General features: G+C 45.0%; 1 protein-coding gene across 1 annotated transcript; it reads left to right on the forward strand.

The window, feature by feature from the left end:
• The first annotated feature begins 15603 nt into the window (after positions 1 to 15603).
• On the forward strand, positions 15604 to 20426 carry S100A11 (S100 calcium binding protein A11). Its single transcript, XM_003259258.3, has 3 exons — positions 15604 to 15738; positions 19120 to 19272; positions 20101 to 20426. Exons 1-3 carry the CDS (start codon positions 15736 to 15738, stop codon positions 20260 to 20262), a joined length of 318 nt encoding a protein of 105 aa, XP_003259306.1. The 5' UTR covers positions 15604 to 15735; the 3' UTR covers positions 20263 to 20426.
• Positions 20427 to 20764: the final 338 nt, after the last annotated feature.

The following is a 20764-nucleotide window of genomic DNA, read 5'->3' on the forward strand; positions in this document are numbered from 1 at the left end:
TTCTAAAACACGCTTCAGATGCGATCTTGTTCTCTCCTGTATTGCAGGAGAGTTGCAAGCATTCGTTCTGTAGATATCGTTACTGTAGCGAACGAATCCTAACTTCTGTCCCTGTCCGTGCTATGCAAACCTTTTCCCAGATGCTCCACAAAATCTGTCTTCACCAGGCCCAGCCAGCTCACCTGCCATGTAAGCAGCCACTCAATTCCCCGTTAGTGGCCATCCGGAAAGAACCCGGTCTTGGAGATGTGCGGTCCTCAGAACTTCTTTTTCATGGCTTGTGCGCCACCTGGTGGTGACTGACTGCAATGTCTCATGTAGACCCAGCATTAGGCAACAGGGAGGGGAGAAGAAACTTCACCGCCCTGGCCTGGGCTGATGGTAAGGTGCTAAACCTTGTGTTCCTTCTTGGAATTTCTTTATTTTTTTTAATTGAGGCAGGGTCTCACTGCGTTGGCCAGGCTTGTCTTGAGTTCCTAGGCTCAGGCGATCCCCTTGCCTTGGCCTCCTAAAGTGTTGGGATTACAGACGTGAGCCACCACACCTAGCCGCTTCTTGGAATTTCAAATAGACAGGAGGTTCTCTCCTTCTCATGTTCATCTGTAACTTAGATTTTAAGGCAAAGAGTGCTGCACAATCCCTGAACTCAGTTCCTTTGGGGATACGGGGTGGTGTTCCTACTGCATTGTTAGATTGTAAAATTTTAAGAGGCATCATCAATTAAAAAGGAGCAGTTGAGGGCAGGGGGTGACTATTACATTAAATAAACACTTCAGTTTTTAAGACACGCCCGGATTTCAGAAATGTTAAAACATATGAATAAATGGGTATTAGAATATGGCTTTCATCTGCGAAATCTGGATAGGAGTGCAGTGTCTACTACATGTTTATTTCAGCATCAATGATTCTATATTATAGCTAGCTCTGGTGGGCAACTATTTCAAAAATCGCTACCCAGAGGAGTCCTCCTGCCAGCCATCCTGCTGAAAAAAAACAGAAGGGCCAAGAGAGAAACTGCAAGAATAGGCAGGGTGTGGTGCCTCACACTTGTAATCCCAACACTTTGAGAGGCTGAAGTGGGAGGATCACTTGAGCCCAGGAATTCAAGACCAGCTTGGACAACATAGCAAGATCTCATCTCTACAAATAATAATAATAATAAATTAGCCAGGCATGGTGGTGCACACCTGTAGTCTCAGCTACTCAGGAAGTGGTGGAATCGCTTGATTCCAGGAGGTCAAGTTTGCAGTGAGCCATTATCGTGCCACTACACTTCAGGCTGAGAAACAAAATGAGACCCCCATCTCAAAAAAGCTGTAAAAATAACTTGACCTTCCATTAATGGCGTTGTGCAGAGCCGACAGTTGGCAGTTCATTTGCTAGTGACCAAGATTGTAGACTGAGAATGGGCTACCAACTCCAGCCTGCAGTTTGCTGAGCGGGAACCCACGAGCCAAGAATGAATGCCCCTCCCCACCCTTCCCCTGCCACAGGCACAGGTTCAGGCATGTGCTTAAGAAAGGAGGAAATGTTATTATAATAACAAACTTCTCTTCTTACAGAGTAGGACTGCCCAGAAAAATGTCTTGACATGAGTTCAGGGTGGAGGGTGACACCCGGAGGACTCACACAAGCAGTGAAAGATGACTGATAAACTGCTAGTCGTGGGAAGAGAGGAATCTGGGTTGCTGGACAGCGGTGGAAAAAAAATAAGGAGGAGTCCACAGGTGGTGGAAGGCTGTGTGAGGCGTGATGTGACCCTGCCCAAGACTCCCAAGTCTTTAACACACACACATACACACATATTTACATGGTTTTTTTTGGTGGAAATCTAAGAGAAGAGGCTTAATTACCTGTGTCAAGCAGGCAGATAGACCTCACTGGGAGGAGACAGCCATGAGAATGTGAATCCTGGGGATCCAGTGAGATCACCCAGAAGGACTTGGAACTTCTACTGGCATGGATTTAGTGTGGGGATGATTCATATTCATATTAATTTATTTACTCTTGAGAGCCAGAGAATCTCTGGATCACACATGGGTAATATATAGCATGGGCTTTTGCAAACTCTCATCCCCCTTTTACTTGACACCTTTAAGCCAAAACTGACCTGCCCATGGATCAAGCACTCAACAGCACTGCTGACACTAATTGACAGATATGGCTGGGACCTTCCTCCCTGCTTTCATCCTATAACAGTTCCTCCTGTCTGTTGGCCTTCAGTTTGATCTCCTTGTTCCAAACACATTCCTGCCTCTTCGATCTAGTGTGGTATTTTCCCCAGCTCTGACTCCAGCAGTCCCCTATACCAACTGAAGCTCAACCCTCTGATCCATTCTCTAAAGGCCTAGTGTAGCTGAAACCACCTTACCCTGAGGGGGCTCTAACTCCCAAAGCCCCCATGAAGTGGAGCAGGGAGTTGTGATCCTAGAAAGTGCTATTCTATCAATCATACCAAAGAGCCTCACCATGGGCTCTGGTGACCACCTCCCTCATAATCCCCTGTTGGTTAGTGAGAATTATTAACATGCAGACTCTTGACCTCCTGAATCAGAATCTCTGAGTGTGGTGTCCAAGGACCTGAACTGTTAACAAGCTCCCAAGGTGAGACCTGTGCACACTAAAGTTTGACAACCACTACCCTAAACAAGCATGATATTTTTTAGTGTTGACACTTGCACAGTGACGTACGGGATGCTCTTGGTCAATTTAACACTCTGATAAAATAGATTCCAATTACACCATGAAACCATTAAAAATGACAAGACAGAAGAATATTTAATGACACGAAAAGGTATTTATAACAAATAGTTATGTTAAAATAATCAAGTCTTATCCCACTTTAGAGTAAAATATGAATGTTTATACGCACATAGAACACAAGTCAGGAAAAACATACCCTGGAAAATTAACCTGCATAATAAAATTGTGGGTGCTTTATTTTTTTTTCTACCTACATTTTCTACATTTTTGCAACATGTACACAAGTACATGTGCATCTTGTAATGTCCATGGGAGCGAGACTTTGTTTTACTGCTGTTGTTGTTGTTGTTTTCCATTTACTGCAGCACTTTGTTTTTCCTTATATTACAACGTGTTGCTGAGGCTTCATGATCTCACATAACAGTAAAAACCAAAATCTGTTCTCATGTTTAGTTGTGCAACAGGAAGAACTGCATCACAGAATAATTTTGCGAGAACCTGAATCATCCCATTTGGCTAAAAAGGTATGATATTATTCTTCATCTCTCATAATGTTTATGCACCAAAATTTACTTGATACAGTTTATAAGTGGACTAATGCTAAAGACAGGTGTGTGTAACAGGGTGATTAGAAAAAAATAGATGGCATAAAAGCATTCACTGGATGGGCCATTTTAATTAATATTTGTAAATCCACAAATGAAATATTTCGCAATTATGGAACAAAGAAGGTGGTCATCATCTCTTTAACAAAATTACAAGCCATCAAAGTTTTTTAAAGTATTGCATTTGAACAATGCAGATGCAAGAAGAATGCTGAACTAGAACCTATTACAGATGTATTTGAAATCTGGAGTCAGCTATTTACAAAATGGATATGTGCCAGGTTCATGCATGACAGTTGATCAGCAGTTAACTGCATCAAAATACACACACACACACACACACACAAAATAAGCAAATATGTATGTAGCTTCAAATCTAGGAAAATATGGAGTAAAAATTTGGGTTTGCTATATCTAAATTCTTATTATTTCTTTTTTTATTTTCTTTCTTTCTTTCTTTCTTTTTTTTTGAGACGGAGTCTTGCTCTGTCTCCCAGGCTAGAATGCAGTGGCGTGACCTCAGCTCACTGCAACCTCCACCTTCCAAGTTCAAGCGATTCTCCTGCCTCTGCCTCCCAAGTAGCTGGGATTACAGACATGTACCACCATGCCTACCTAGTTTTTGTATTTTTAGTAGAGCTGGGATTTCACCATGTTGGCCAGGCTGGTCTTGAACTCCTGACCTCAAGTGATATACCCACTTCAGCCTCCCAAAGTGCTGGGATTACAGGCGTGAGCCACCGCACCCAGCCTATTATTTCTAATACAGTTTTTTTTTTTTTTTTTTTTTACTATTCTTACTTCCACAAGTTATTTATAAGATGAATCAAAAGATAGATGATAGATAAATAGACAGATACGGATAGATAATGAAAGCATCCATTGGACCTAAATGGTAAAAGGTGATTATTTTCCCTGGTATTCTGAGGGTTAAGGCCTCACATGATTCCTGTAACTCTACAAGTTACTTATTAGTTGAGTAAACCTGAAAGAGATTAAGAATTCGGTGGCCTTTGTGAGGCACTGCCCCACCCTGCCCACGAGGCTCTGCCACTCCATGGCAACTCCAGTCAGCTCCTCCCTCTCCCTGCCCCCAGCTGGTGAAGTCACCAGAACTGCCACCCTCGGGCATTGTGGGGCAATGAAGGTGGGTGGAGGGAATGAGGCACCACAACAGTATTTCCCTCCAGCAGCTTCTGGGACTGGGTTTTCTGGCATTTCTATCTCCCCCAAATATCTGTAACAGGCGGTGTTCATATCTCTAAATCAGAGTTCTGGCTGCTGAGGTAGCAGGACTGAGACTGGGACTGGACCCTGACTGAGACCCAGGAGCCAGCAGCTTCTAGCCACTCCACTCACAGGCACAGCCCAGGGACCCACCCCCACGCCCTCCTGCAAGATAAAGGAAGCAGCAACTCAGACATCAGGGTGGGTGAGTCACTTCCTGGGCCGTGGCTCAGGGCCTCCACTCTGCTCCAGGCCTAAAACCCCCTTTCCGCTCAGATCACAAAAACCACTCGTTTCCTGTCCACAGCTAGATTTCTTTACTGGCCAGCCTGGCTTGGAGGGAGGTGCAGAGCAGCCAGCCTTAAAGAGGGTACGTCAGGACTCCTCCCTACTCCCACACAGGCGACCAGATCCCGAGGCTGCAGGCCGAGTGTGCCTTTCTGCTGCCCAGCGCCCTCTCAGGCCCAGCAGCACACACTGTGATCTTCAACCTGCTCTATTTGTTTCAAATTTGCCGTTTAAAAGGCAACTTGCGCTAGAAGGGCATTTGCTTTCCTCTCTTCCTCTAGACAGCATCCACCAAAACACAAGTAGAGGCCCTGAAAAGTAACTGGAAAGTCACAGACCGTTCTGGCAAGCGGAGTTGATGAGAAACAGGTAATTCCTGCTCATGGGGCTGACTGGTTTTGTGCTTTGGCTCCCAATCAAGAGGTGACTAAACACAGAGGGGAATTTTACCAGGCCCCAGAGACTCGGATTGGAACGAGAGAGCTCCATGGGCTCAGCTGGGAAATGAGGCACAAGGAGCCAGCCCCAGAAGAGACCCCTCCAAAGGCAACAGCTCCAGAACCGCCTCTTGCCACAACATTCAATGCCCTGGCTTTGATGTTCTGTGTCTCTTGCTGACTCACAAACTTGGGAGGTAACTTGCTTTCCCTATCAAAAACTACTAACCCTTGAGGGGCAATTTCACAATAGCTGTCAACATTTTCAATGTTCATAATCTGGACTCCATTGATTCTGCCTACTTTCCGGGGTTTTTCCTCAGGTATGCCCAGACATACACAGGATTTCTGGAACACTGATTAGGGAAAAAATGATACCATCTAATTGTCTTTCATCAAGAACCCACTATTTGGCTGGGTGCAGTGGCTCACACCTGTAATCCCAGCACTTTAAGAGGCCAAGGCAGGCGGATCACTTGAGCTCAGGAATTTAAGACCACCCTGGGCAACATGGGGAAACCCTGTCTCTACTAAAAATACAAAAAATTAGCCAGGTGTTGTGGCACACACCTATGATCTCAGCTACTCTTAGGCTGAGATGGGAGGATCACTTGAGCCTAGGAGGCAGAGGTTGCAGTGACCCGAGATCGTGCCACTGCACTCCAGCCTAGGTGACAGAGTGAGACCCCACCTCAAAAAAAAAAAACAAACCACTATTAGATATTTGATATTCCATCTGTATTATAGAATACTCTGTAGTCGTTAAGAAGGTAGAGGCTGGGCACAGTGGCTTGCGCCTGTAATCCCAGCACTTTGGGAGGCTGAGGCGGACGGATCACAAGGCCAGGAGATCGAGACCATCCTGGCCAACATGGTGAAACTCTGTCTCTATTAAAAATACAAAGAAAATAAGCTGGGCGTGGTGACACACGCCTGTAGTCCAAGCTACTCAGCAGGCTGAGGCAGAAGAATCACTTGAACCCAGGAGATGGAGGTTGCAGTGAGCCGAGATCATGCCACTACACTCCAGCGCGATACTCCAGAGCGATACTCCGTCTCAGAAAAAAAAAAAAAAAAAAAGAAGAAGAAGAAGGTAGAAAGATATGCACTGGTGTACAGATCACTAAGTGAAAACAAAGCAAGTGGCAGATGAATGTATACAGTGTGACTCCATACTGTATACATACTCAAACAAAACAACAGTCTTTTAACAACAGAGACACTTTCTGAGAAATCTTGTCATTGTGCAAACATCATAGAAACCTAAATGGTATAGCCTACTGCACACCCAGGCTATATAGTATAGTCTGTGGCTCCTAGGCTCCAAACCTGTGCAGCATGTGACTGTACTGAATACTGCAGGCAATTATAACACAACGGTAGGTATTTGTGTATCTAAACATAGAAAGGTACAGTAAAAATATGGTATAAAAGATTAAAAATGCTATACCTGGCATCACATGGCATCAGCTGGACTAGCTCCCCTGAGGCTGGAGGATCCACTTCCAAGATAGCTCACTCATGTGGCTGTCACTTTGGTGCTGGCTCTTGATTCCCTTCTACTTGAGCTTCCTCACAGCATGGTGGATGGGTTCCATGAGTGAGTGTCCCAAGGGAGAACCAGGGAGACACCATCTCACCTTTTAACATCAAGTCTGAGAAACCGTGTAGCATTATTTCTGAAACAGTCACAAGCCTACCTAGGTTCAAGGGGGAAAAATATAGAACCTACCTTTTGATGGAAAGAGTGTGAAGGTCACTTCGTAAGAGCATGTGGGAGGCAGATATTGTTTTGCCCATTTGGGGAAAATACAATCTACCAAGCTCCCACCCCAAACAATTCATCTTAGCTAATTAAGGTAATTTCATCCCTTTGGCCAACAATTGGTTCAGGGCTAAGCAGGACTGAACAGTTTTGGGCAGTGAGACTCAAAAGAAGCTTGCTCAGGGTTTTTGAGAAAAAGAAGTTTCTCCCACTTGAACAAGGAAATACATGCTCCTTATGTGCCACCTGCTTCTGGTGGCCATCCCGTGATTACAAGGAAAATGTGGATCACAGGATAAAAAGACTGAAGAGGCTTGTCCCTGATGACATCACTAAGATGCTGAATCAATCAGCCCTGGAGACTGCTCTGCCCTGGGACCTACTTTTATGGAGAAAATAAATAATTTTATGAATACTGAACCTTATTTGAGTTAAGTTTCTATCCCTTTCATCCAAAATCTCCTTAACTTACCCAGTTTCTTCCTAACATTCTTAACATTGCTGAGCCAACCTGCCCATCCTCAGGCCTTCCAAGAGCAGGAGGTGAGGTATGGGAGCCAGGGAAAGGTGAAACTAGAGGAAGTCTTAACACACAAAAATGATAAACCGTCTAAAAAGACCACAAGAACCTTTGAATTCTTCATTTGTCACATAAAAGTCCTCATGCCTAGGACTAACCCATCATGTCCTTGCCCTACACCCAAAGTATGAAGAAGAAGAAGGTCGTTGAATGCCCTCTAGAAGGTGGGTGGTGCCACTTACAAAAGGTAGGAGGGAGATGCTGGAGCCTGTTGTTAAGGAGCTGACAGTCTAACAGAAAAAAAAAAAAAAGGCTATAATTCAAGATTCACTGTATTACACATCACAAGAAAAGTGCAGATACAGTGCTATATATCAATGAAGGATATCAATGAAGAGACAGATTTTTAAATTAGAAGAGATGACTGAAGCCCCACAAGAAGGTGCTTTTTGAGTTGAGTCTTCATATAGCTAGAATTTGGATATAAGAAGATGGGGAGAACATTCCAGATGGAAGGAAGGAATCACAAGAATAAAAACCAATATATGGGAAACTATGAGATTCCTAAAGGCTGGAAGATATTCAAAATGGGACCCAGCACTGGCCAATTAGAACAGTGACCAGTCTGCAGGGCTGAAGAAAGTCCTAGAGGCCCTCTGTCAAGCCATGCATTAACCCTTATGTTACTTGGTTATGGGAATTGGGTGGACCAGGAGAGGGACTGGGGTGGCTGGGGCTTCAGGCGGGTGGCATTCAGGGATTCAAGCAAGAGGCTATTTAGCAAGTGATAGAGAAGTATTTCAATATTTTAACAACCAGTGTGTGGCACCAGTTCTTACTAGTGAGAACCGGCTAAAAAATCAACTCTGCTTACAGGAAACAGTGAAAAGTTCCACTTCACTGGAGTTCACAGTGAGTGAAGGGAAATAATGAAAAAATAGCTGGAATTAGGCCGCAAAGAAGTTTGAATTCCAAGATGAAGAATTTGGACAAAAAAATTAAGCAATACAGATCCACTGAGAATATTTTGATGACACATTCAGATCACAATGGATTGAACATGGATCTGACATAGTGTGGCTTCCTCAGGGTAGAAATTTAGCATATATGTGACAATTTGCTGTGGGTCATTGTGAAAAAGAAAATTTCTCAGTTCTCCGTAACTACAGTGAAGACCTAAAAAAAACTAGAAGGGAATACTTTAATGACTTCCAACCATCAGCATGAAAGATGTCTAAAAGAAAATGAAGAGAAATATAAATGTGTGCCAACAATGGCAGAAAGCAAACGGTTAACTGCCGCCAGCAATCACAGGGACTCAGCTGCTCTAAGATGCCATCCCACAGAACACCTGAGAGTGCTGAGGGCCAGGAATTAGAGCAGAGGCAACAGGAAGTGACAGGAAGTGACAGGCGCTTGAAGGGTTAACAATAATGACCTTCCACATTTGCAAAATGCAATTTACAAGGCACGCTTTCTTTTAATCCACACGGCAATACTGTGAGTAGTGATTAACATTTGTATAACATTACACCATTGAAAGAACCCTTTTATATTCATTATTCCCTTAATTCTCCCCATCTTACACCTGAGAAAACTGAAGCCATTAGAAAACAGCTTATCTACTAGGGGAGAAAACTGGAACTCAAACTCAGGCCTTTAGATTCCTTGTCCAGCATTTCTATTTACGCTAGTGTGGCCTCAGGGACTCTGGGGTTATTTCTTAATCTTACAAATGTGGCCTCAGTGCTCCAGGCAGCAGCTGTAGGTTGTAAGAGAAACCTAAGTATCTCCCCTTATAAGTTCTCCAAGGGGTAAACCTTCTATCCCAGAACCTAAATAGAAAGAGGCTCACCCTAGAGACCGGGTGCACACCTCCTAGTGCAGAGGGCTCAAGCAGTTTCTGGAAGGATCCCATCCCATCCCTGTGTTGTTCATCAAATTAGATCTGGGAATCCTTAAAGGCAAGAATCATGACTTTTTGAAATATTCATATCTTCAGACCAGGAGGTGGTACTTAACAAACACTTGTTGAATAAAAATGAATATATAAGTGAATATGCATATAATACCCTTGGAAATATCTTGAGATTCCCCCTCTGTCCAGAAAAAGAAAAACAATACAAAGAGCCAAACAATTCTTGAAGCAACAAGTTATTTAATATTAAGTCATAAGTTTTTATTTTGTTTTGTTTTTTCAGAAAGGGTTTCCTGTGCAGGTGCAGCGGCACAATCAAAGCTCACTGCAGCCTCAACCTCCACTGCTCAAGTGATCCTCCCATCTCAGCCTCCCGAGGAGCTGGGACTGCAGGCACACTCCACCACATCTGGCTGATTTTTTTAATTTTTGTAGAGAAGAGGTCTCGCCACGTTGCCCATACTGGTCTTGAACTACTGGGCTCAAGCTATCTGTCCACCTCGGCCTCCCAAAGTGCAGGGATTATAGGCATGAGCCACCACACCCAGCCCCTCACAGCTTGTTAACTTCCTTCATGTCCACTCCACTTAAACTGGAATCAGTTTAGCACTCATCATGCTTAGATTTTGTCATCATTTATAAGGGCTCTGCCTACAACATGTTAAACTCACTGAAAAATTAGACTATACCAATAACTTCTTACATCCCAGCTCTCTCCATCCCTCTTTTCCACTTACCTTGCTCCTTGATTTTGTGGAGGCTTCCCACTGCCCACCTTCTGTGTCCTTGCTCCTTCCTTCTTTGTCTGGCATGCAGTGCCAATCAAGTGAATTCCTTTCTCACCCATGCCCTCAACTGCTTCACCCCTTTATCCTTTGTTTACACCCATATGCACACCCCTAACCCTAAATTCATTCCACAGCCGGTTCTCTTGGACCTGATGACTAAACTTCGAAGCACACCTGGAAGAAGCCATACAGCCACACAATCACACAACCGTGTGGACTGAAGTCACCACAAAATGATAGGTCCCTAAGCTTTCACACCACTCAGCCATCCTGGGTCAGCTCCTCTTTCCATTTCCTCTGAGACCACAGGACCTCCTCAAGTCCCCTACCCAATGCGTATGCCCTCCGTGCCCCCTACCCAATGCCTATGCTCACAGATGCCTTACTTCCTGCCTCATAGCATCAAAAAGGGCATGGGAAAGGACAGCCCTGTGCAGCCCAAACCTACAAGCTATCTACAGCCTCCCTCTCACTCTTCTCCTTCTCCACCTCTGTGAAGTAATTCCAGTCACCCATGGCTCCTCTGGGGTCTTGCTTCATTGTTCACATTCTTTCAATCTGGAATCTTTGACTTCTCATTCTGATAACTCCTTCTCCACAGCTTGTAAACCTATATATTTTAAATCTGCCCTTAATCCTAGATCCCCTCTGGCTGTCACTTTCTCCTTTTCTTCATATTCAATTTGATCAAATGAGTAATCCATACCCCCATCTCTACTCTTCATCTCTCTTCCTCAGTCCACTGCCATCTGTCTTTCTTCCTACCACCACACTAAAACTGCTCTGGCAAAGGTCTCCAAGGATATGATTGCCAATCAGGTAGACACATCTCAGCCTCCACCATACTCTGCCTCGCTGAAGTCTTTCACCTTGTTGACCACTCCCTGTATCTTGGAAGTCTCTCTTCATGGGCTTTGATGACACCAGAGAAGCCTCCTCCTGCTTCCCTGATCATCTCTCTTCTTTCTTCTATGTTGGATCATCTTCCTCCACTTGCTCTATAAATATTGCTTATTCACCTAGGTTGAGCTGGTCGAGCAGCATCTGAACAGAGACTTCATCTGTCTGGTTAACCACTACAGCCTCCATGCTTAGATAGCTCTGCACACATGAAGATTCTTCTTATATATCTGCTGAATGAATGAGCGAATGTTGGAAATACTGGAGTGAACAGTGCACCATCTCTGCCCTCAAGCAGCTTGCAATTCAGTGAGGAAGATGATTAAGTAAACATAAAATGACAGTAGAGTATGATAGGATTATGGTACAAGGAGCTATGAGAGAACATAAGATAGATACTGGACATGCTTAATTCCTCCAGCATCAAATTGTCCCACTTAGACTCAATTTGATCAATATTGAACCATCATCTTCCCTTAAGCCCCCGAAAATGTTATTCAGTTTATGTTCTCTATCTTGGGGATGGTACTGCTACCACAGGGCTATCAAGCTAGAGTCCTAGGATTCACCCTTGATGCCTCCTTCCTCTAATGCTCCACAGCTGAACAGTGGCCAAGTTAGGTTGGTTTTGCCTTCTCAGTATTTGGTAATTCCCTCTCCCCATCTCCATGGCCATCTCACCTTGGTTATTGCAACAATATTGTAATATTCTTTGCCTCTAGTCTTTCTTCTTTCTAGAACATGTTTTCTACACTTCCAAAAGTGAAGGGGATCACATCACTGTCCTGCTTAAAAATCTTCAGTGTTCCTTGATACATAACCCTAAGGTTACAATCCAAACTTCCAAGTATATCTCCTAATGAGCTGACCCTTGTCTCTCCCATCTCACATCCCACAGCTTCTGCCTCACATTTACCATCACCCCGTACCCTAAAGTCTGGTTCTACTGAACCACCTGCAAGTACTGAGAACACGAACAATGTTTCATCCCGAACCTTAATTCTGCACAAGCCACTGTGTAAAACTTCCTCTGAAGACACTGCTGTAAGTCCTAAGCATTAAACATGAATTAACTCTTAATCTTCACAACAACTACTATTCTCTCCACTTTACAGATGAGGAAACTGAGACACAGAGCCAACAAATAACTTGCTAGATTTCATATAGCTAATATGTTGTGACACTGGGATTTGAACTCCAGTCTTGTGGCAGAGTCTGTGGCTGTAAATACTGTGCTATCTTACCTGAGTTCACCTTTTTTCACTACCATGTTCATCCACCTGGTGAATTCTTATTTATCTTTGAATACCCACCTCAAGCAGCACTTTTCCAGGATACTTTCCCTCCTCTCCCAGAGTTAACCTCTCATTTCTTTCCTGGCATTGTCATTGTGTCTTGGTCACACCCGTTACTGCATTTGCCACACTCTACTGTGTCCATTTCAGAATCAACCCAACACTACACAGAGATCAGACTGCACATAAGAATTACCTTGAGCCATGGAAGTTTGTACATTTATTTCCTGAGAAGCCCTTTTACCCATCTGTATCTCATTTTTGTTTCTTGCTGTCAGTTTACCAGCTCTCACTCATCCTCAGCTCCTTGCTGGCTCCAGCCCTTCAGTTTGATTCATTGTTTGCCTACTTTGCCAAATCTACCTTGCCTGCTACCTTTCCTGAACTCTCCCTCCTTTGACTGATAACCTAGAAATGAACCCCTTTCAGCGTGACCCTGGGGAGCAGCTGTCAGGCAGGCAGCCCTAACTGGGTGGGGCTGATCCCCCAACCTGGCTCTGAACAAGTCATACTTATTTGGTTTAGCTTTTTCCTTTGGTTTCATTCAAGTTACTTCATGGGGCTGAAGAGTTATTGAAAGAATAAATGTCGTAGAGAAAATAAGAAAAACTAACAACTAGGTTTAGGAAGAGCAAAAACGCTAACGAAGTCAGACTGCAGGCTCTTCACTCCCAGTGGTTCACCATTTTCACAACTCAGCGAACACCCAAGTAGCCTTTTCTTTAATTTACGATTAGCAATTGGCTTACATTCCCCTCTGTCTATTTCTTCCAAATTTCATAGCTTCCACTTACTCATGATGTCTTCCCCATAAGTTTTATTTGCCATGACTTCATGGTTCTGTCTGTGCAAATGTTCAGCTTCAGCTCTTCTAAATGCCTAATTCCCTATGTGCTTCTAATTTCAGCTTCCCAAGAACAAGAAGCTTTTTGGCCCTAGTTCATTTTTCCATGTTATGTCATGAGACATCCACTACCAGCCATCCTATAGATTGGCAGTGCTGGTGTCCGGAGCTAACCTCAACCCAGTCCACTCTAACAGGGTCACAGTGTGTCAAATCATGCAAAACTTGGCCACCTGGGCTGCCCCTTGAGCAGAGGTTCTAAGTGAGGCATTTTCTCTTAAAAAGAACTATAGTGGCCGGGCACAGTGGCTCTTGCCTGTAATCCCAGCACTTTGGGAGGCCGAGGCAGGCAGATCACGAGGTCAGGAGTTCCACATCAGCATGACCAACATGGTGAAACCCCATCTCTACTAAAAATACACAAAAAATTAGCAGGGTGTGGTGGCACGCACCTGTAATTCCAGCTACTCAGGAGGCTGAGGCAGGAGAATCACTTGAACCCGGGAGGCAGAGGTTGCAGTGAGCTGAGATCACGCCATTGCACTCCAGCCGCCTAGGCAACAAGAGCGAAACAACGTCTCAAAAACGAAAAAAAAGAAAAGAACTGTGGTGTGTAAGGCCCCATGCTTGAGTTATGGAGTAATTTAGACAAATGATTCCTTAATATGTTGGGATCATAAATTTTTCTGAGAATCAGATGAAAGATATGGACTCTTCGCCAGAAAAATTTCTCTTATGCATAAAATTTACATGTAACTTTAAGGTATTAAGGAACCCCAGCAGCCGTTCATGTAACACCCCCCACCACCAAAGGTTTGAAGTCTATTACCTGGCACTTGATGAGAATTGTGAGTCAAAAAGGCATTTAGACTCAGTGGCTCCAATGCTTTCAAGCAGGGAAAATGGTAGAGTGATAGTACCCTTAGCAGAGAAGAAGAGAGAAATAGGTTTGGGGAAAATTAGTTATTCTTGAATTACTGAGTCTGAAGTGCAGGTGGGACTCTCAAGTGGATTCATAAACAAGTAACTGAAAATGTGGGTCTGGAGTAGCTGAGAACTGAGATGGAGATTTGTCTCACGTGCTCAGGGCACCTGTGAAAGCAGGTGCAGGGAAGCAGTTCACACAATGCCTACAGCCCATTATCTTTCATTCGCATCTACTCTGCAGTTTTTGGAGACCTTTCTAAGCCCTCACTTTACTTGACAGTCCTAACAATCTTATGAAACAGGAAAAGCCTATCTCAAGACCTATTACAAATAAGGAAATGGAAGCTCAAAGGAGTGACAAGTCTGGTCAAAAGTATTGCAATGAAGTAACACAAGACTGGAACCCAAGGCTTCTGATTCTTAATACAACTCCCAATTTCGTTGCAAACTGCGCACAGATAGATGCCTTACTAGCACGGATCAATTTTTAAGTGCAGTAGTTTGGTTTTCGGATTTTGTCTTTGTGGCTGTCCTCAGTTTACAGAAAAGTTTGAGAGAGAGGGGTGGCAATTGTCCCTTGACAATAATCCCCAATAATCCCGTGGCAATTGATTTGGCAATACTCGCCACTGTTTACTGTTAAATATCTTCCCTGTGGAGCAATAGACAGCCCCAACTCCTAGGAACTTGTCTACAATTCTGACCCACACTCTGTCCTAACACGCTTGGTTTTGTTTTTTGTTTGTTTGTTTGTTTTTGAGATGGAATCTTGCTCTGTCGCCCAGGCTGGAGTGCAGTGGCGCGATCTCGGCTCACTGCAAGCTCTGCCTCCCGGGTTCACGCCATTCTCCGACCTCAGCTTCCCGAGTAGCTGGAACTACAGGCGCCCGCCACCACGCCCAGCTAATTTTTTGTATTTTTAGCAGAGACGAGGTTTCACCCTGTTAGCCAGGATGCTCTCGATCTCCTGACCTCGTGATCCACCCGCCTCGGCCTCCCAAAGTGCTGGGATTACAGGCCTGAGCCACCGCGCCCGGCCCACTGTTGTTTTCAAAAGAGACCTTTTCTGCCTATCTGGCCTAAATGCCCAGAATGAGCTCATACATGGGAAAGACCCACGGACGTGGACAGACTTCCCGAAGACTACTGTGCAAAACTTGTAATTCTGAAAAGTCAAAAATCTTCAGGATTCACAGGACGGGGTGGAGGGGGCCGGTGGGAAAGAGGAGGGAAAAGAGGGAAAGGAGGGAGAGTGAGGCTGCTTAAATCGCTGGAGAGGACGGTGGGTTTATTTGAGTCTTAAAGCTCAGTTCTGTGGTTAGCGCAGGCCGCGGTCCCAGGCCCAGCCCGGGAGGCGGGGAGGGGCGGGGCGGGCGCGGAGGCTGGCGGAGTAAGGCTTGGGCAAGGCTGGGCCGGAAGGGCGTGGGTCGAGGAGAGGCTCCAGACCCGCACGCCGCGCGCACAGAGCTCTTAGCGCCGCTCCCAGCCACAGCCTCCCGCGTCTCGCTCAGCTCCAACATGGTAAGCCTCACTTTTCTTCTTCTTACATGAAAAGAAAAAGAAAAGAAAAAAAAAACCCACATACTTCCCAGCAGACTTTATCTTTGACTTATGTGTGGACGTGGCAGGAAACAGCAGGAAAAATCAGCCTCGTGGGAGGGAACTGGGGAAGAAGGGATGGAAGGAAGAAGCCCTAAAATCATCCCTGCGGTGGCCGCCTAGAGTAGCAGCGGAGGTTCTTTAGCCTTCCCAGTCACGACAAGGCCCAGGGCTGGGGAAGAGGAAGTGCTGGCCGCTCACCGCGCGGGGGCGGGGACCCGTCGTGGGTCAGTGCCTGCAGCCCCCCGCCCGTGGTCTCCCGGGAGCCCAGAGACGCCTAGGAGCAAGTTGAAGGCAGGAGGCTGGAAAGCTGCGAGGGGTCACTAGTAATTTATGTAGACCAGAAAAGGGACATTTTAGAACTTGGTCGTCTAGCCCCAGGGAAAATCAAAGTTTCAGTAAGCACCCGGCAGACGGCCAAGACCCAACGGGACTGAAACTTTAGCCCGTCGCCGCCGGCAGCGCCGCGGCCAAGAATGTGGGAGGAACCCGGTCCCAGCTGAACCCTCTCCTCCTTCCTCTTCCTTTTACCCCACCATCTTTTTAGGCACTCACTCCGTAACTTATTTTTCTCTTCTTATCTCCTTTCATTTCCCGGTTGAACTCATATTTTCCGTAATTCCACCGCCAAAATCTCTCTTTCTTTACCTCTCTTTAGTGGAGAGTCAGCAAACTCTGGCCCGCGGGCCAAGTCGGGTTTTCTGTTCTGCCTACAAGCTAAGAATGAAGTTTACGTTTGTAAATGATTGAAAGAAATCAAAAGAAGAAAAATACTTTCTGACATGTGAAAATTATTGGAAATCAAACTTCAGAGTCCATAAATGAAGTATTGGAACAGAGCCACGCCCATTCCCTTCCATACTGTCTGGGGTTGCAGTCCTGCTACAGCAGGGACAGAAAGCTCCGGAGGGTGTTGGTTAAGAATGAGAAGACAGTAGTTGAGGTTTTTTACATTGCTACTTCTTTTTCATCGTATTTTTTTTTCTGTCCTCAAATGTTGAGCGCTTAGCATGCCGGGCGCGGTGGCTCACGCTTGTAATCCCAGCACTTTGGGAGGCCGAGGCGGGCGGATCACGAGGTCAGGAGATCGAGACCACGGTGAAACTCCGTCTCTACTAAAAATACAAAAAATTAGCCGAGCGTGGTGGCGGGCGCCTGTAGTCCCAGCTACTCTTGAGAGGCTGAGGCAGGAGAATGGCGTGAACCCGGGAGGCGGAGCTTGCAGTGAGCCGAGATTGCGCCACTGCACCCCAGCCTGGGCGACAGAGCGAGACTCCGTCTCAAAAAAAAAAAAAATTATTTCACAGTGTCCGTTTATCATAATGTTTGCTCCTTGCTATCGCCATCCCCACCAAATAAGACTCCAAGAGTGCCATGAGGTGTGGAGAGTGCCGGTTCTCCTCTCCTTCAGCCACTGCTCCACCCTGGGCAGAGATTTCCGCTATCTGGGCGTCCTCAGGACCCATCTCCAAAGTGCCCTGGAGCTCTACAAATTACGCCATTCCATTTTAGTAATTTGATAATTGTGTCTCTTTCGCTTTGGAAAATTACCTCTGGGAGGAAATGCAAAGAGGTTTTAATTTGCTCCTTGTGGCTGATAGCAACAGCAACAGTTTTCAAAAGAAAATAATCTCTAAATTACATCAAGACTGATGTTAAGGAGAGAAAAATGTGAAGCAAAAAGGCACTGTGAAACTGGAAAAGCAAAACTGTCTGCATTCTGGAAGGAAAAGGGGCAGGGGGAGAATCTGTAGTTCCAGAGAAAGGTGACAAAGCCCATGCTCCTCAGCCTGGTGTGGCCTCCCAGCCACCCTCCTTCCTGTCATCTGATACCTTAGTAAGACAGGGAGATTTTAGGCCTGATATGAAGGGCATGTTGTAACAGACCAAACACATCTGTTTCTAGGCTGTGGTATTTTGTTTCTCCCCTAAAGGCCCCTGAACCTACCAACACTTTTCTTTTTTCTTAATGAAAAGTAAAATTTAGGGCAAAACAAAAACAATCATCCTCCAACAATACGATTCTTGGGGAAAAGTCGACCTCTCTTAGGGTTCAGGGATTCTAACGCTGTAAGATGCATTGGGAGGCAGGACTCAGCTAGGATCTCTGTAGCATAAAGGCAGTACAGGAAGGAGGAATCAACCTGCAGCTGTGTAGCTAAGGGCTCAGATCAGTTCTTAGCACGTGTTGATTACGGAATGAGAAATCCTCTAGCTCTGGGCTCCAGGAAGTCCATCCTAAGAACAAACGAAAGGCTGAATGCTAAGTTGCAAATGTCACCATCCAAACAGAAATCATTGTTAACGCTGGGAGGTGAAGTCTCAGAGGAAGGGTGTGGCCAGGCCGGTTTCCCAGAAAGTCTGTAATTGCGGCTTCTATCCACCAGAGAGAGACCAACAGCTCCTCACTTTTGAAGGGGACTTGGGGAACCGGATGACTGGGCCCTATAGAATTTCCTTGAAAAATTCTGCTGTGAGGAAAGAGCCCAGTACAGGATTTAAATCTCTTACATTGTAGATGCTGTGTAAGCAGCAACCTGAGAGCTTCCTGGTTTGGAGTGACCTCCAGAGAAGCTCCACCTTCTCTGTCACTATTTCCCACCAGGAAGTGGAAGCCTGCAAGGCTAAGGACTGCAGAAAGGGACTGGGAGGCCCAGATTCCAGGGCTGCTCTGCCATATCCATTCCCTTCTCCTGTCCGTTTCCTCACATCTAAGATCAATGGTTCCTAACTCTTAAATATGAAAGCCATTTTCAAATATCTAAAAAGTTCTGTCTCCCACTGCATACACAATGATAGCTATGCTTTTAGTTTTCTCTAAGGAAATGTGTGAGTCCCAAGAATTAGGTATTGCTTTAAAAAGAACTGACATTTCATTAATCACAAAAGCCTCCATACACTCTTGGAAAATGGGCAATTATTAACCTATAGACAACGTTTGGTGTGCATATGGATTTGTGGATATAGAGTTACACATGTATTTATCCACACATTTAAAAAATATGAGTAAACCTTGTCACCCTCACTCTCATCTAGGCATTCTACTGCTTTTAAACATGCCAGCAATGCTCCACATTTACCTTCCATATATTTCACCTGAAATAAACATGTGGCAAGGGGTAGGACGGAAGGTCACAGAGTGTGACTTTTTGTGGTTGTCTTGAACCCCTCAGCCCCTTGAAAAGATGACTCAGTCTTTTAGGAAACTGCTTTGACCTGAAATAAGATTCCCTAGAGTTTTCTCCAGTATCCAGCCCTTGACATCTTCCCTTGTCTGAGCCCTGCATTTTTTTTTCTCCAAAGGCAAAAATCTCCAGCCCTACAGAGACTGAGCGGTGCATCGAGTCCCTGATTGCTGTTTTCCAGAAGTATGCTGGAAAGGATGGTTATAACTACACTCTCTCCAAGACAGAGTTCCTAAGCTTCATGAATACAGAACTGGCTGCCTTCACAAAGGTACTGGTCCCTGTCTCCCCCACTTCCCCAAACTACCCACAACATGAAACAAGACCCTGGCAGAATGGCCAGGAATGAAGGACCAGCAGCTGACACCCCACGCTCTTGCTTCATTTTAACTCACTCTAAGCCAGGAGTTTTTCCATTTAGGAAGAGAGATATATGAAATGGTATATGACATAATGGAATTGTTTTCAAATTTTATTCTTCTACCCCAAAGGTTCTATGGCAGCCCTATCCAATAGAACTTTCTGCAGTGGTGGAAATACATTCTATATCTGCTCTATCCAATATGGTAGCCACCAGCCACATGTGCCTACTGAGTGCCTGAAATGTGGCTAGTGTGACTAACAGACTGACTTTCTAACTTAGTTAATGTAAATGTAAATGTAAATAGCCATTTGCAACCAGTGGCGCTAAGTGTGTATCTGTGTTGGCAGCTTGGGCAAGTGGAGGATGAGACTGATTAGGCAGGGCCTGCGGCCTTTTTCCACCTGAACCCGCTGTACTTTTATACAGTTTATCTATTGGAGTTGCATGCAACACTTGAAAGAAGTGTTCCACTGGCTTTACAAAACTGAATAAATAGCCCCTAATGTCATAGAAAGAGCCCTGGACTAGGAATGGGAAAACCTTTGGTTCAAGCCCCAGGTCTGCCCCTTAGGCAGGTCACTTCACCTCTTTTAGTCTGTTTCTGCATCTAGAAAATGGGAATATTAATAATCCCTATCCTGTACCTTATACTCCTGTGAGAATAAAATGTGGCAGCATATTTGAAAGCACCTTAGAAGATGCAATATAAAGGTGTAATTATTATTATCTCTGCAGAACCAGAAGGACCCTGGTGTCCTTGACCGCATGATGAAGAAACTGGACACCAACAGTGATGGTCAGCTAGATTTCTCAGAATTTCTTAATCTGATTGGTGGCCTAGCTATGGCTTGCCATGACTCCTTCCTCAAAGCTGTCCCTTCCCAGAAGCGGACCTGAGGACCCCTTGGGCCTGGCCTTCAAACCCCCCACCCCCTTTCCTTCCAGCCTTTCTGTAATCATCTCCACAGCCCACCCATCCCCTGAGCCCAGCACACTAACCACCTCATGCAGGCCCCACCTGCTAATAGTAATAAAGCAATGTCACTTTTTTAAAACATGAACTGGAGAGTTGGTGAACTTGTGCATGGGAGGGTGGGAAGTGGGAGGAATATAAATTAGATTGATAGAAGCTGCATAGTAAATAAGAAAAAATGCATCTTGGGTGTACACATAATCATGACTAATAGTACAGCCAGATTCATCTCTAAATTATTGACTGATGGAGAGTTGTCACTTATTGTTATTGTTTACTCACTGCTAACCCTGTTGGCACTGTCATAGATCCTGAGAATACAACCAGCAAGACAGACAAGGTCATGCCTTCACTGAGTATAACTTCTCGTTGGGGGAGAGAACAATGACTAAATAAACAAAGGACTATCAGAGTATGATAAATCCT

This window comes from Nomascus leucogenys, chromosome 12, assembly GCF_006542625.1.
Source record: "Nomascus leucogenys isolate Asia chromosome 12, Asia_NLE_v1, whole genome shotgun sequence".
In the NCBI taxonomy this organism is placed as follows: domain Eukaryota; kingdom Metazoa; phylum Chordata; class Mammalia; order Primates; family Hylobatidae; genus Nomascus; species Nomascus leucogenys.